The sequence below is a fragment of the Vanellus vanellus genome (assembly GCF_965231255.1).
Source record: "Vanellus vanellus genome assembly, chromosome: 1".
Lineage (NCBI taxonomy): Eukaryota > Metazoa > Chordata > Aves > Charadriiformes > Charadriidae > Vanellus > Vanellus vanellus.
Window position 1 is genome coordinate 219,158,188 of NC_138905.1, and position 16,642 is coordinate 219,174,829.

Here is a 16,642-nt window from a genome sequence, read left to right on the forward strand (position 1 = left end):
TTTTCCACTTCTTTGCTGAGGTTCCTCCACAGAGAAGCGATTAAATGGCATTTTCACGGGAGACGACTCCACGCGCACTACTCTAAGACCAAGCAGACACATCGAAGATGCACTGAAGCAGCTGGTGGGACCGTGGTGGCCACACGTGTGCGTGGTGGCACCTGTGTGCCAACCTGTGTAAACAAACAGCATCAGGGCATCATGCTCTGGCTGTCAGGGCACACAGCATGCCCACAGCGATCCCACGGGGCACATGGCGGTGATGGGGGGGCTGCAGAGGACGCCAGCAGAAGGATCGTTGCGGTTCCCCAAAAAGGCACCATTTTTTTAACATTGAAGATTGGCTCCTTTGAGTGGAATGCATGCATAGTTCATATACACTTTGCAGACGGTAGGTAGGCTCTGTGTGTGTGTATATATATATGTATGAATATGTGCATGTTTATATACACATATGTGGCACCAGAAGAAAAGTCCTTGAGTACTTAGACGTTGGTGAGGATGTTACTGCTGAGCAGCCTCACAGCGATGGTTCCAGAGAGATCGTTTGATCTCCTGTTCCCCTTGTCCTGGAGGTGCAGGGTGTGGACTGACTGCCGGTCGCTGGGATCCCCCGTGAGCACCACTTGGCCCAAGAACTCGTCGCTTATTAAGTTGTGGTTCCAGATCTGGGGAAACAAAACAGACATGACAGCATCTCCTTGAGGGATGCAGCCAACCTTCACACACTGGGGAGGAGAAGGGGTTATTGGAGATCTGGTCTGAGCTGGAGTTGTGAAGATGGTTGAGGTGTATGTGGGGGTCACTCTGTAAAGGAGAGGGGTGAAGGACATGCATTCACCAGTTGTCACAGCTCAGCCGTGGTGGTGGGTGGTTGAGCTGCATGAACTGATGATGCTCAGCCTTGGGGAACAGACCTGCTATAGTCAGTGTGAGGAGAGGGCAGGTGGGGGCATCCAAGTGAGAGAGGGTCTCCATCCCTTGGCTCACTGCTCGCCTGCCAGGTACCTGAACAATGATGGGTTGTCCTGGCTTCTTGCGGTAGAAGAGCCCTTTCACGTCAAATTCTGGAGACACTGTGTTCTTCTTCACTGGAGAGCGAACTTTTTGCCCTTCGCACTTTATGATGACATAAGGGTCAGCTCCTGGTGAGAGAAAAGGGAATTTTTGCTTTGTTGTAGCTCCTTTAAGTCCTCAGAGCCCTTTTCCAGGGGCATCATGCAGCACTTTTCCTCCATACCCTACCAGAGCAGATGGATATCTGCCAAAAAGTTCATCACACCCCAGAAGATGCCTATGAAGCTCAGGTGTTGGGCTCAGGCTTACTTCTGTTAGGTGACGTTGTCCCTGGGTAGCAGGCGGTGATGGAGTGCTATGAAATGGCCGCCTCTTCCTTGACCCCATACTCTACATAAACACTCCTTCATCACTTCCAAATCCTCCTGACCTTTGGGATGGATCTTTTGTGGAAGACACTGCCCTGTTCAACTGTTCTTTCGGGATTTGCTCTGCTGAAGGCAGGCAGAAATAAAGCCATGGAGAAGAGAAACAGGCTCACAGAGGTTGTTTCATGCAAGGAAACACCAAGAAGGCAAGGGCCTTCGAGCTGCAAAAACCCACTTGCTTCCACTGCAGCTCATGTACTCCCAAGCCGGGCTAACCTTGGTTTAACTTTAAGGTCATCGCTAGCTGCCTCAGCAGGGACTGCGCACAAATCATTGGCACATCTTCCTCCTAGACTTAGTGAGACTCAAATGCTGCCAGGGCTGTCAGTATAACGAAGAATGTTGGGGTAAGACAAATGCTGGGCGGTCAAGGTGATGAGAGGTGGCACAATGCTGAGCCAAAATTAAGAGGCAAAATGTGCTAATTTATGAGATCCAGAAATGAGACCGTTTGGGCACTGGGAAGGTTTGGTGAGCAACCAATGAATGGGGAGCCTTAGGATGGAAATATATTTAAAAGGTTCTTAAAGAGGCGAAGATGGTTCTTAGAGTATTTGCTGTGGGCAAGAATTCAGGGAGAAGATCCAAATGTCAAAAAGGATCATTGGTGGTAGTGAGAGATGTGGGAAAGAGAAAGATTGGGCACTGGGGGGCAACCAGGGGTAAATGGTGGGAAGTGGAGGAGATGAAAGCAGGCAAAATGGTTAAGTGGGAAACCAGAGGAGAGGTTCATGAAGGGACGTGTAACACGTCAGTGGGAAAAGAAGGTTATCACAATATCCCAGCTGGAACAAGACAGTCATGGGGAACAAGCAGGCCATAAAGATGGTGAGAAAAGTTACCAAGTTCAGAGACTACCAGCCCACAGCTGGACAGTACTTGAGCTTCCAGAAAAGAGAAAGAGTCCCCCATTAATGAATATTTTCCCCTTACGAAGCAAGTGCTTGTTTGGGCAATTTCAGTAGAGACTGAGCTATTGCTATGGAAATTTATCTTCCAGAATGCATTTTCTCACCATGAGCTTTAGTGCCTATGGTGGAAAAACAGACCAGGTGGACGAGTCTTATTGTCCAAGGGAAACGCAGAAATGAGGAGGAACAACCCGCCTCCTTCTGAGGGCCTGGGATTTAAGAACCACATCTTTGATTGCCAGACCACCTCCTCGCTAGCTTTTTGTTTGCAGGGACCTGTCTCCCCTGGTGGGACACAGCTGCCGGATTTCACAGCTGTTTTTCCAAACTACCATTGTCTTTTGGGATGTCCCATTAAATCCTCATATTCCATCAACCAGAGCCAAATTCCCATCTGTAAATCACTATTTCCAAAGCAGTGTGAAAGGCCTGGGCTGGGAGATGTGAGAGATGCCATCGCATGGGAAAGCACCGAACATGCAGGCTGTTGGTGTTTGGAGCTGAACAGCTGGGAAACAGCTGGAACAAAGCCATTCCCAGCAGTGTCTTGCTGAAAAAAAATGTTTTATGGCTCCAGAACCCTTGTCTGAAGAAAAGATAAATCTCCGTATTTCTGTGAATGGTTCAGAGACTTTTGGTTACAGTTTTCCCTGCATTGCTACAGATACGCTCAGCTATTTTGAGTAATCCAAGAAAAAGCAACATACCCAGGGCAAAATTCCCTCCCATGCTCCAGACAAGGTAGGAGGACTCCCTTTGTGGCATGTGATAAATAAGCAAATTGGGCTAGTCTTTGCCCTAAGGAAGGATCCTGCTCATCACTTTCATGGCTCTAGTGATACACAGCCCTGATAAGAACGTTTGGCTGAAAAAAAAAAAAAAGTTATTTACATTTTTAATTTAGATTTTTTTTTTTTTAAATTTTAAGTTTGCAATTTCTGCACTTTATATTTGGCTTGAAAGTGACTGGCTAACCCTTGCTACATTCAACACATGACCTTGGCTCAGGAGATGGGGGAGAAAGGCTAGGATCTGTTCCATCCCCATGGTGGAAAGGCATTTGCTTCTTAATCACATCCCTACTTCAACAATCTTCCAGTACAAGTCATCAGTGCCCCTGGGTTTCTTGGTCCAGATGCCCCAGGAAAACTGAGGATGGAGCTCTTGGCATAAGCTTCCGTGTCGCTGTAGGACATGGTGAGGTGTGGTGCTGCTTCTGTCTTTCATGCAAGAGTGCCGGATGTCAAAATTGCACCAGTGCATGGTAGGACCATGAAAACGAACCTTTAGGGGACCAAGGAAGGAGACACGCATTGCACTGTGCTGGTGGTGGCTGAGGTCATCTCAGAGGGCTCCTAGGAGCCAAGCATGGAGCAGGACTTACAGGAAATAGAGTGAGAGGCCCTCAATCCACATCATCCCAAAATGAGCTAAATTTGACCTCCCCTCTACTGATAGACATTTATCCAGCCTCCCATGATGAAGACTACCACAACACATCAGCTTGTTCCATTGCTTCTCTGTCCTTCCTATTAAAAAGCCTTTAAATACGATTCCTGACATACTCAGCAAGAAAGCCTGGATGGTTATAGGACCACTGCTAAGGGCTTTGGGGAAGCTTTGGGAGGATCTCCCAAGAATCTTAGACAACAGCCTAAATATAATAGCTCCCAGATCATGTCCATAGCAAGAACCATAGAACCATAGAATCATTTTGGCTGGAAATGACCTTTAAGATCATTAAGTCCAACCGTTAAAGAAGTGAGTTTGTCCATGGACTTTCTCCTCCTCTGGTGTCTGAATTGGGCATGTTCACTGAAAAAAATATCTGAGTACATAACAAATCCCAGAAACCTCCCACCTCATGAAACCACCTCCCCCTTTTCCCACTGAAACTCAAACCAGGACAAACTACCACCTCCCAACTCCTCTGGGACTAGACAACAAGCAGGGAAAGACCCAGTACCTCCTTGGGAGTCCTGATTCTTGAGCCCGGCTGCGGCAAGGACATGGATCTGGGACACCACTTGCGGGTAACCACACATCCCACTCCAGCAGGTGTGTGGTGGCTCATCCAGTGTCAGCTCTCTGCAGGGAAAAACATATGGCCTTTGAGAGGTGCCCAGCCTTACCTCATGGGTAGGCCAAATAAATTGCTCTGCAGGATGGAAGGACTATGCACTGTCCACTGTCAGACTCTGTTCCCCGCTCCGATCTCCTCAGCCTGGCTTTGGGATGCTCTTCCATGCCATGACTAGAAGCAGAATGGGAGCTTCTCTGCATGTCTGTGGTAGGACCTATAAAGATGCCCTGTCCCTTGGCCCCACTTGAAAGAAAGCCAAACACCAGCCCCAGGCAAGGCTATGACTGGTTCCAATCAGGAAAACCACATGCGAAAAGCACAGGGCTCTCTCCAAACAGCCAGCTCCTCCCCATCACTGCTCTTGCTCCTTACCGGCAATCTGAAGGCACATCCGTGAAAATCCTGAGAAGGAACTCGCCTATGTGACCAGGGTCAAAAGTAGTGGGGATGATGACGTAGCGGCCTTCCTTCAGGTCTGTCCTCAGGAAGACGCTGCGGGAGTTAATGTAAATGGAGCTGGCCACCTTCTGCTGCAGGGTGTGCATCCGGTAGTTCCTGTTCAGCTCCACCTGGGCAGAGACCATAGCAGGGCGGTCAGCAGGACAGCACTGAGTGACAATGTATTGGTACCCACTTCAGGAGGCCAGACTGCAAGGACTGACCCGACAGTGCTGGGAGAGCTGGAGTTAAGAGAACCGGCAAAATGGTCCCAATTGGGCTGGATAGAAAACAAGTGTGGAAGTGGCAGTCTCAACTCTGTTGGCTCAGGGACTTGTTCTCTCTTGCATCCCAGCTTGACACTGGGGGTTCAGTAAGCAACACATAAGGATCAATCTGACAGATTTCAGCATTTGGAGATAACGGACTAACCATTGCTTTTAGCAAGGAAAACGTGTCCATGCTGTCACTGTTCACCTCTGAAATCTCTCACCATCTCTAGAGGGGTCAGGCTGTGCCGAAGGCACCTCAGGGGCTCTCAGGATAACGCTTAAATGAACAATACCAGTGGTCATGCAGGACTGATGTACCGCTCCACCACTAACAAATTTACAGGGGGGTTCAGGCCAACATGCAGGTTCCATGGTCTACCTTATGGATATCGAAGCCTATGGCCAGGTTCTCTCCTTTGCCCTCTTTACGACTGGTCCTTTTTGGCTTCTGCTGGATGGAGATCAGCACTTCATCTTCTGCCTTCTTCACATCAAACACATACTAGAAGCAAAGGGAGGAAGGTGAGGCAGGACTTCTAAGACAGGATCACTGGGCACGGGTGGGTGTGGACACACAGTAGAGTTAACCTCTGCTTCTCCTCACCTGCCTCACTGCAGGGACAACCTGGCTTCAGTACCAGCCTTGAGAGCCCGCACCTCTCAGGACTTGGTATCATGTTGCCAAGCGAGAGACTTTTTAGGTCATCTTAGAAAAGACTGGTAAAACCAGTATTTGAATTGTTCAGCAGAATCCAAGGATTCTAGATACAGTCTCATACCAGACAGTTTCACCCCTTGCAGCCTGCCACAAGTCCTCCATGGCATGGAAGGAGGAACTGATGTTCACAGAGATCTAAGAGGAAGGTTAATACAGAGCTGGGAGCAGAAAACAACTCTCCCACATCCTTGATGACAACTCCTGCAATGGACCAGACAATCCTTCGTCTGCTTGTTAGATGAAGGACTCACAAGAACTTGTCTCATGTTACTGAGGACCCCAGTTCAGAGCAGGACAGGACAGAAGAGCTTGTTCCAGGAAATGAACTCCAGAGCAGAGCCTTTTTTGAAGGCCAAGATAGAAGGAAATGGCCCTATGGACTACACTATACTGGTAAATTTAGCAATGCCAAGGTTTGGGCAAAGGAACTAAAATTTTATCATTCAGACATTCAAATTGTTGGAAACGGTTCCTGGGCCTGTTCGACTGGCACCAGCTCACACTGCTACCCTGTGACACAGTTTGCTGTTTGCTTGTGCCAAGATGCTCTACACCAGGCACTTGGATGCAGTCACCCTGATAAGAGGGATAAGGTTGACAGAGTCAGCCTGGATGCTGTGCCAGGGGTCTCAGCCACAGAGTGGTCATGAGCACATTTAATCTACTAGAGGTCTGGTAGCCATTTTGGCCTTCCAGGTCCCTGTAGGAGATTTAAACACTTGGAAGCACATGTGAAGGCTCCAGGAGGTCCTCTGCTCCATGACTCACTTGGGGGTTCTGCAAAAAGGTGTCCTTGTGGTTGATACAGCCTCCGCTGCGGTTCTTCAAGGGGTCACTGTTTCTGGTCCATGCCCCATGTAGAACTGCCTCCTCCCAAGTCTTGTGGATGCTCAGGTAGGATGTGTTGATGAGACGGCACTTGATGATGTCCGTGAAGTATTTGCAGAAATCTTCAAAGGTCATCCTAAGTCAAGAAACAACAGACCTGGGTTATGCTGTTTCATTCCCTCCAGGGGATTTTCTTGATCACCCGTAGAGACTGATGATGTAGCCTCTGATGGCTGAATAACAAGAGATGGAGATACCTTTCTCCATGCACGCAGTAAAAACTTCTTCAGTTTAAACGACAGATTTCTGTGTTTTGGAGTGAGAGACAGAGTAGTGGCCCTTCCTCCACACATGGGTACATGTATTGAAATGTACCTGGTGAGGCTGTTAAGTTCAGGACATTCACAACAGGTTCCCAGTATCCCCGGTGAAATGGTTTGGACCCAGTGTGATACAGAGCAGCTTGCAATCCTAGGGTCATGGCCATCTAAAGCTAATACCCATGGGCTCAAGGAGGAGGCTTCACTAAAGATCCTAGGGTTTGGAGGGATGTTTGCTCTGGATAGCTGCTTGCATGGAAATGACTCACATGCTTCATGGGGTGGGACAACCCCATGGGCATGGCCTGTGGTGACAACCCCAGGAGGGACTCACCAGAACTCTCCGTCATCTTCCACTGTCATCCCCATCTTCTCTCTCTCACTTTTACTCACTTTCTGCCACTCCTCAGAGCTGTGGGGAGAGTACAGGATCGTTACTGTGAGGGCAAGTGGACACATAAGAATTCAAGAGGCTACTTGGCCTCAGCAGGATCTGTCAGGGGCACAAGGCCTCTATGAAGCTCCAGCCATGCAACCAATCCCCACACTGCACTGGTTGGCTCATCTTCCAAACATGGGGGGAGTGCAGCATGGTTTGGAGCTCCAACTTCCTTCTTTACCAGTGGAGCTGAATCCAGCTTGGCAAGATTTTGTTTGGCCAGTACAATCACAACCCTATCAGTGAAGATAACAAAATGGACTCTGGCCAAAGGCTCTTGTTACACCAGCCCTTGGTTCTTCATCCCATCCACAGACACCACAGCAGTCAGTGGTGGCAGTGGTTGATTCTGTTGGGTGCTATTTTTGTTGGAACAAGACTGGGAGTGGAAAGGTGAGCTATAACCGTCCTTCACTGGCGTGATCATACTGGTGATTTCACCACAACACCCACCAGAGCCTTAATGAGAAGGTCTGCCAAGCTCAGCCACCCTCCTGCTGTTCTCCAGGGACCCCAGAGCAAGGAATGAATGCATCTATTCCAGTGAAAGAGTAAGTTTAGGACATGGGTTGAAGTAGCATCCCACAACTGCCCATAAAACGTTGTCCTACGAGTGGATAAAGCCAAATTGTCTCCTGCCTCAAGGCTTGCTCTAGCCCAGCTCTTTCCACCAACACAGAAGGTGCTGCTGCTGCCCGTCCTAACTCACGTGTCACTCCAAGGGCCGTTCCACTCCCGCTCGCCCCATGGGTTGCGCATGCGGATCATGTCCAGCTTCTCCGACTTGAAGAAGGACAGCAGGCCGTGGCCCAGGCGGACCTTCCGCACGTCCGTCACCGCGTATGCGTGGCCCTTCACCAGCCCGCAGGCCAGACGGGCCTCCATATCAGCCGCTGACGTGGCCTGGGCAGGGGGACACAAACAGTGCTCGTACCAGGGGGATGTGATCACCTTTGCAGGGACTGGGAAAAAAAAGAGAGCTCATATTTCCCTTCAGGTTTCTCTGAGCTGAAAAGGAGAGCACAAATGGTCAGGGAGAAAGCCAGTTGCTTTGGGAGATGTATCAGATGCCATTTTAGGTGCTAGTTCCTTCCTGGTCTTCATCTGCTGCATGAGGTCTCTGAACTCCCATACTGTCAACCAATAAAGCTCCTCCTGGTCTGGCACCCAGTGTTTGTAGATATGTCCACATGCAGACATTAAAATGCCTTTCTCTGAAGTGAATCCTCTCCTAACATTTAAAGGGTGGTAGGATGAATCAGGGCTCTTGGACATAGCAATGAGGAATCAAGAGGGCTGGCATCCAGACTTGACTCCCTTTGCCATTCACAGGAAGAAGTGGGAACTCTTGGCCATAAATTATCTGATCTAATTTAGAAGTCTCCAGCAGTGTAGGACAACTGCGTCCTAAAATGCCTATTCTTATGACACCATGACCATACAGGCAACATTGCTTACTTTGATGGAGCAGCTGATGAGGCCTCCCCGGTTGTGCACCTTCAACACACGCTCGAAGAGGAGGTTTCGCTTGGCTTCATCAACGATGTAGTCCCCTTCAGTCAGGTCAATAGGTTCAGAGACCCCACCAGTAAAGTCTACCAGGGCATCAGCTGTGTTACCTCCATCCAGGGCCTCATAACAGCCTGACAACCTGAAAGAGGGTGACAGGGATGGCACAACAACAACACTGACTTGACATTTTAAGGGGGTCTGGGGCAGTTCTTGGGGCAGCCTGGAGAACACAGATTTGTAACAAAACTTTCAGTGGGTGAGGACAGAAAACTAGAGTAAACAATAAGACCCATGCTGCTTGCAGCACTCTTGCTGTCATAGGACAAAATAAAGGGAACCTGAAATTCCCAAGATAGGTGTTACTTAAACAAATGTGGAGTTGGAGGATATTTTGCTTTAAGGGTAAATTAAGGCTAGAGAAGGTTTATTTTTTTTTGTCTTACAGCTTATGTCTGTTTGAGATATGTCCTACTCCTCTCCAGGAAAGCTGTTGTTTCCACTGGTGCAAACCAACTGATGAATGAACAGAGAGGAAAGACAGGGTGCCCAGGTCCCAGTTTGTTCTGCAACTGCCCAGGTACCTACTTGGCATAAGCTTTCTCCACCAAGGCGCACCAGAACTCGTTCCTAGAGTTGGAGTGGCAGTAGATGAGCTGGTTGTGGAGTGTGGGCAGGCGGTCATCTATCACCACATCCAGCCACTGACCAAAACGCCAGAACTGGAAGTGGAAGATCCCCACGTAGCTTTCGGGTTTCTCGGGGTTCCACTCCTGCTCCTTCCAGTCTGGGATGACCTGCAAGAGAGAAAGCACATGCACTTAGGTTATTCCCTTTTTTGCTAGGTTTGACTCTCATCCTGGAACTAATACAGATGACATCAAAGATAAGGAAGAATATGATGGGGATGGACTTGCTTACAGCCCGTTGGGGCCAGATTTTGGACCTGTTTTTTCCAATGCAGACTAGATTAACACATACTGGAATAACTTAGACTTCATCGTGCCTTGGAAGATGGAGTTGAAGATCCTCATCCTCTTTCTTAGAATTCTACCCTGGGTATTTGCTGCCATCTATTGCTATAGACAGGCTACTGGAGCAGATGAGTGTTTGGTGTGACCAGGGACAGTTACTTTTATGACCACATTTTGTTCGTTTTAGTGTCAGTAGGGTGCCACTAAGAGAGGGAACCTTCTTTGATTCTCTTACTTGATTCTGGTGTGACTTGACTGGCCCAAAAGTAAGGGTTGTATTTATCTACCTGGTGGTAACAAACAGGGACTAGACGTTCTGCGTACGTTTACTCTGCTAAATAAAAGTGGGAAAAGCAAGATCCCCAACCCCACAAGATCCCCAACCCCACAAGGTTCCTGTCCTTCCTTGTCAAGAGCTACCATAGTCATCCAAGCAAGCACAGGGAGGTGACTTGCTGAAAGAAAGAAAAGAGGACCAGGGGTGAAAGAAACCCTAGAGCAGCTGAAGGGCTGAGGGAGTGCAGGTTTGGTGTCACTGCCATCTGTACTGCCAGTGGGACGAGGCACAAGCGAAAGGTAACTGCCAAAGTCCATAGTCCTTCATGGCTGTGGGCACCACCAGCTTTGCTTTGTATGGAAAATCCACCCCACAGTTGGGACAGAAACGGGCACAGCCATACACAGATACTACAAATATGAGGATCTGCATTTTATTTAGAACCAGGACACAGAGGCACACAGCAAGGAACTGTCACACCACAGCTTAGCTTTTGTTGAGGGTGAAGGCAACATGGTTTTACTTCATGGCCACGGTGGGCTGTGAGGCCATGTATAGTTAGTGTGGTTGATAGCTGACGAGTAGTGACCAATTCAGCTGCAGTAATGTGACCAACTGTCCACACTTTTGCTTCTTTACTTATCTGCTCCCAAAGCATCATGACCTAAGCCAGAAAAACCTCCAACAGGCTCATGGGGATAATTATGTTCCAATACACCAAATAATCCCTGTCCTGTGGAGACAGCTGCGAGTGTTGGGGTGGGATAGGACAGGACACAGCTACATCGCGTTCACAGAGGCATCTTCAGGAAGTCCCAGGCCATGGTGAGACCCTCTGCACCGTGCCTTGGCCCTTGTGCAGCTGCTGGAGCCTTGTGCTTTTTTTTTCGGCTGCCGCCATGAAGTCATAACCCGGCAGAGAGCCCTCTCTCTGGAGAGCCCCCTGACTCCTTAGCTACCAGCAATGATCCAGCTCAGGGCTTTTATTGCTCTGACACTGAAATATTAATGATGCTATCAGCCTTGCGAGCTCACTGGCACTCTTGACTTGTTTGGATCAATAGAAGCAGAGCAGACAGAGACATGAAAAAGAGCCACTTTTGGAGGGTTTGGCAATTTCCAGGACCACTAACAATGATGCCCCAGACTTCCTCTGGGACAGTGCCAGGGAAGGTCAGACAGCCCTCCATCAGTGCCCATCGATCCCCTCCTGACTGGAGCTCATCCTAATGAATTGTCATAGAGGACCATTGTGCTAATGAACTCACTATTAATGTGGGCTTACAAATGATTATGGCATTGATTAGAGGCAGCTTGTCAGCCAGAGCTGCTAGCAACAGCTTCCAGCTGGCTGCTTGACACCCGCCATTGCTGTCAGTGGTGGCAGGACATACGGGTCCCCACTATCCTCCTCCATCCCTTCATTTGGGGGCAGCGCTGAAAACACCCTCTGCCACTGAAAAAGTGGTCAGCCTTCATGCAGAGCAGGATCCAGGAGCAAGGACTGGTCGTGCTTCTACACCAACCCAAGGGGAAACAAGAGGAGCCTGATCTCCAGAACCCAATCTGTCCTCAACCTGCCAAAGAGCAAGGTGTGAGCTCAAACACCAGGTTCCTCTCCCCAGCGCCTCCCAAAGCACAGCATCGCACCCAGGCCAAGGATCCCTCCAGTTGCTTCACCCCCTGGCCAAGGTGTCTGTGACTCCCCTGGCTGTAGGGAAGAGATGACAGCTCTGGATGCAGTGCCTATCGGGATACCACACTTCAAGGCATACAGCACAACCCCTGCCTGTGACATTACCCTGCGTATTACCTAAAGGATTAACCTAGGGCACATCTACAAACCCCAGCAGTATCTGGAGCCCAGATCCCTCCAGGAGATCGTCATGCGACTGAGGTCCACAACTCCCACCCACTCCCAGGAAACCTCCCCAGATACCTCCATCCCTCCTCAGTGGCTGCTGGACCGCATGCCATGGACCACCTGTCACAAGGTCCCATGGAATCCTGGACTCGGTTGTGTGACGTGGAGGCAGCGGAGACCAGCTCTCCTCATTCACCCAACTGTGCTGCTTTTTGCTTAGGGGGTCCCAACATCTGGAGCTGTAAGACCTTTTAGTGGGACAAATTTACAGTGACCTGTAGATGGAGCCCAGAAACCCCAGGTTCCAGATTTAACTTGTAACATTCCCCTAAGCTGGTTTAGGAGTTTTCTCATTTTCTTCGGAGTGTCTCATTAAGAGAAAAGGCACCTGTGACCCTGGAGAAATGTTCCTGATTAGAAGGAGGAATGGGTAGGTGCCAATTACTCCAAGCAGGAGCTCTTCTGCTGGGAACTTGCAGCTCAGGACGGAGAGGGAGGGACCCAGCTGTGCCAATCTGCTGAACCACGGTACAAACCAGGATGAAATTCCTCTGGGAGATGGGGCAGAGTGGTGTATCTGAAAGTCTTTAAGGGATATTGAAACCGTGTAGGGAGAGTTTCAGTGCCTGCTATGAAGAGGTTCATCTTCCCTGCAGCAGAGAGAGACCACACTGCCCCACTCACCTCCCACCCCCAGCTCTGATGGAAAGGATGACCCACCTGAGGATCCACCTGAGGATTGTTTCCCCTCCTCTGCCCAGGTTCAAACCCTTCCCCAAACCACTCAAACTGCTAAATGCTCCATTAAGCCTTTCACACCAAGAGAAAAGGAGGTAAATTTTCATTTTACTTTTTACAGGAGATTAAAAGGTGCTCAAAAATACCAACAGTGACTTCAAAATTGGTGGGTGCTGCTTGGGGCAGCTTCCAAAAAGGACATGAAGAAGACACGCACAGCCTCAGTCCTTAAGGGGAACCCTGTTGACTAGGTTTTTATTTACTGTGGTACACCAATACCCAGCAAGGTATCTGCAGCAAGAACTCTACCCCAGCAAACAGCAACGTAGCAATGGCATATTGTGAGACATGGCATGACAAAACCCCTTTGGATGTTGTCAGTGGCTCCTGTTATTTGGTCTAATGTAGTTTGTAGTCAGGAACTCTGCTCTGCGATGTACGAAGTCTCCTATGGGAAAGTCTTCCAGGACCCTAGAAGTGGGTTTGGCCCACAGTGGGCCCATGCAATGGCCAAGCAGGGATGCATCCACTTTTATCTCCCCTCACCGAGTCAAACATTTCTTGGGGTCTAAACAAAGACATCAACTTCTCCGGCAATGCCCATGGCATGGCTGTATGATTCAGTGGTTGCTGAGCTTCGGTTGTGGGCAAGACTCAAAGCTCCCAGCATCTCTCCAGCCAGTAGCTGATCTTCCTGCTTTCCTTCTCCGCTCTGCCTGGTGTAGTTTATGCATATCATTTTAGAAATGATTGTTTGGGCTGGGGAGGGCATGGAGTCTGCATCTCTGGAGGCTTGGAAGAAGAGGTTGGACTCTTTTGGGCATGGTCCGCGCAAGCCAGCAGGCCACAGATACAAGGTCACCTTGTCCTGGCTTTCCCATCACTGCCCTCTCCTTACACATCTCAGGAAGATCTCAGGCCATACCTTGAGGAGCACTCACCCACATTTGTCTGCAATCTTAGCAAAGGACCAGTTGTAATAATACTTAACTCTTTCAAAGGACATTTCTGTCTGTGGGTCACAAGAAGCTTCACCAAAATACCCTCCACTTTTTGGTGGAGGAAAAGGGAACGACCAAAGTTAGTAGTTTATTCACAGTCATGGGACAAGCCAGGCACAAAACACACTCCTGCTCCTAAACTTGCAGAGGTACCGTCTCCCCTCTCTGCCTCCATGGCCACCCAGACACCTCTCCCTGCCTCAGCATCTGTAGAGGGTAGGAGATACTGCTTCTGGGGGACAGCAGCACCAGGTTCCTGCTCTGTGGTTTGCAAAGCGCTCTGCAGCCTCCCCGCTCTCTGTAGACGCTTCAGAATAAATATATTCATGGGTGCTTTAAGGCCACAACAACGCACCGATTGTTGTTGCTGCAGGGGACGCAGGGCTGGCTCAGACCCACAGCCCGCTCTGAGCTGCTGGCTCACTTTGCCTGGCTCTACACACACACACGCACGCCTGACCCAACCCATCTCACCACCAACAATCTCCAGGCAGCACAAGGTGAGCAGCGTGCTGGAGTACACCTCCCCACAGAGAACCAACCCCCAGCAAGAAGTGGTGGTGGCCGTTCAGCAAAAGGGTGGTCCAGCCTCCCCTGCACCAGTTTGTCCAGCGGGTTTGCAATCTGCAGAATACGGCACGTCCAAAGGTACTTCAGCCTCACGGCAAGGTGATCCTCCATGGGACTGGTCTTCAGAGACACCAAGCAGCCGCAGTCGCAGCAGGAGTCCCTGCAGCCTGCAAGCACGCAGCATCCTCGCAAGGAGAAGCACTCCGTGGCAAACAATCCCTCCCCTTTTTGATGGCTAGGATGGAAGCGGGAAGCCAGGGCTCTCTCCGGGTTGTCTCTCCTGTTTCTAGTGTGGCGATTTCTTATTTTTCCATCAGGTTTTTGGGACGCAGGTGCCACAGCTGGAGGGCTTAGGGCAGCCTCATGTTTCCAACGCCAGCAAGACCCTGCGCCAGTCTGGATTCACCAGACCTGGTGAATCCCTGCTGAGGTCACAAGCACGCAGTCCCGTACTCTAGGCAAACACAGCAGCAGCAAGCTCGTGGTCCCCTCCTCCCCATCACTCAGAGTATGAGGAGGGAAGGTATGGGGAACGTTTCACAGGGCTGAGGGGCTCCGGAAGTGCTGAGCTGACCTCCACTTTTCCCTGACGCTGTCCCTCATAAAAAAAAAAATAAAATAAAATAAAAGAACCGTGCAAAAACTGAACCAAGAACTGAAGTGTGAGAAACAAAAATAAAGACAAAAGCACAGCTGGAGCGAGAAGGGCTGAGCAAGAGGGGATCAGGCTTTAAAAACGACAGAGCCCTTCAGCTGAGCTGGTTCCAGGCCGTCGGTGAAAGCGAGGAGGAAATACATCACCTTGCGGATCTGGGCTAACTCCGCTATCCGCTCCCCAAATTCCTGAGCATCTGCCTCGTTGCACTCCACCTCCTTGGCCCCTGGCTTCTTCCAGAAGATGCCCACCGGCTCCAGCAGCTGCCGGTTCATTAGGTGGGTGAGATCAGGAGTCCAGTGCTGGGAGGTGCCGGTCACCGTGACCTTCCCAGGTCTCTCCAGCTGGACGTTCCAGCGGAGGAAGCGCAGGTTGTGCTGCCGGATGAAATCCACTCGGTAGATGTGCTCGTTGGGACGCAGCACCTTCTCACCGTCCTGGGGCCTCACGTTTTTTTGCTGCAGGCTCTGGAATCGCAGTCGCATGCAGCGGGTGAGCTGGTCATCGCGGACAAAGGGCAGCTCGAGCGTCCCTGCCTCGGTTGCCATCGCCTCAGTTGCTCCTCTGCTACGTCCTCAGCAACGTTTGGCTCTCCAACAGGACACGCAGGGGGAAAAAAGCCTCCAAGCCCCCGGAGCTGGTGCCCCCTCTCCACGGTGCTAGGCAACCCGGGCCGGTGACGCAAAACACCCTCCGGGGCTTCCTCTGGGTGCCCTCCCGCCTCGTTTGCGGATTAGGAACTGATGGTGCTGCTGTGCACAATAATCTATAGGGAAGGGATGTCTGATGTCAGCCTCCCTGGCAACCTCCCTGACAACCGCGGCTCGTTATCCCGAAGCGAAGGCGTGCAGCCAGGGATGCCACCCGACAGGTCTGGGTGGCGGTGGCTTCCTCTGAGGTGGGAAGGAGAGTCTGGAGGGGTCTGGTCCAGCCTGCCACTCAAAGCAGGACTGATTTCGATTTACATCAGGTTGGTTGGTGCTTTGCCCGGCCCATCTCTGAGTATCTCCATGGATGGAGATCCCACAGCCTCTCTAGGGCCCTGTTCCAGTGTCTGACCACGCTCGTGCTGAAGATAAACTGAAGCTTGTGCTGCTGTCTTTTGTCCTGTGACTGTGCACCCCCAGCAAGAGACTGGCTCTGTCTTGTCTGCACCCTCCCATTAAGTAGCTGCAGACAGTAATAAGCTCCCCCTTCACCTTCCCTCCTCCTGGATGCACAAACCCACTTCTCTCAGCCTCTCCTCATGTGTCCTGTGCTCCAGACCATCTTGGTGGCCTCCATCAGGCTCACTTCAGTCTGCCACTGTGTTCTGGGGACCCCAATCAGGGGACCATTAACAAATGCCAGACAGAGGGAAAGAACAATTTCCCTCGCCGTGCTGACCATATTTGTGTTAGTTTGGCCCCGTGTGCGCTTGGCTGCCTTCTCTGCAAGGGCACGTGTTTGACTTATAGTCAACTTGTCCCTCAGGACCCCATGTCCTTTCCCGAAAAGGACTCCAGGAATCAGGATTCACTGCTCCTGCAGCAGCAGGTGGCCACCAGCAGCTCAGCATGGGTTCGTCTGCCCTGGAATAGACTGGCCCGATGTTGGAGAG

At 50.4% G+C, this 16,642-nt stretch overlaps 2 protein-coding genes across 2 annotated transcripts in view; both read right to left on the bottom strand.

The window, feature by feature from the left end:
* Positions 1-351: 351 nt before the first annotated feature.
* The window catches only part of CAPN5 (calpain 5), a 42,633-nt gene continuing 26,342 nt past the window's right edge, over positions 352-16,642 (bottom strand). Inside the window, exons 3-12 of the mRNA XM_082490626.1 lie at positions 9,552-9,760; positions 8,913-9,105; positions 8,164-8,357; positions 7,350-7,427; positions 6,636-6,831; positions 5,529-5,651; positions 4,812-5,008; positions 4,323-4,444; positions 1,009-1,145; positions 352-668 (exon numbers count right to left, since the gene is read on the bottom strand). Coding sequence (XP_082346752.1) covers positions 486-668; positions 1,009-1,145; positions 4,323-4,444; positions 4,812-5,008; positions 5,529-5,651; positions 6,636-6,831; positions 7,350-7,427; positions 8,164-8,357; positions 8,913-9,105; positions 9,552-9,760 — 1,632 coding nt within the window. The 3' untranslated portion in view covers positions 352-485. The remainder of the gene's footprint in view (positions 669-1,008; positions 1,146-4,322; positions 4,445-4,811; positions 5,009-5,528; positions 5,652-6,635; positions 6,832-7,349; positions 7,428-8,163; positions 8,358-8,912; positions 9,106-9,551; positions 9,761-16,642) is intronic.
* Positions 15,111-15,590, bottom strand: OMP (olfactory marker protein; the record flags this gene model as incomplete). The annotated part of the gene is made up of 1 exon (XM_082487883.1): positions 15,111-15,590. One exon carries the CDS (start codon positions 15,588-15,590, stop codon positions 15,111-15,113), a length of 480 nt encoding a protein of 159 aa, XP_082344009.1.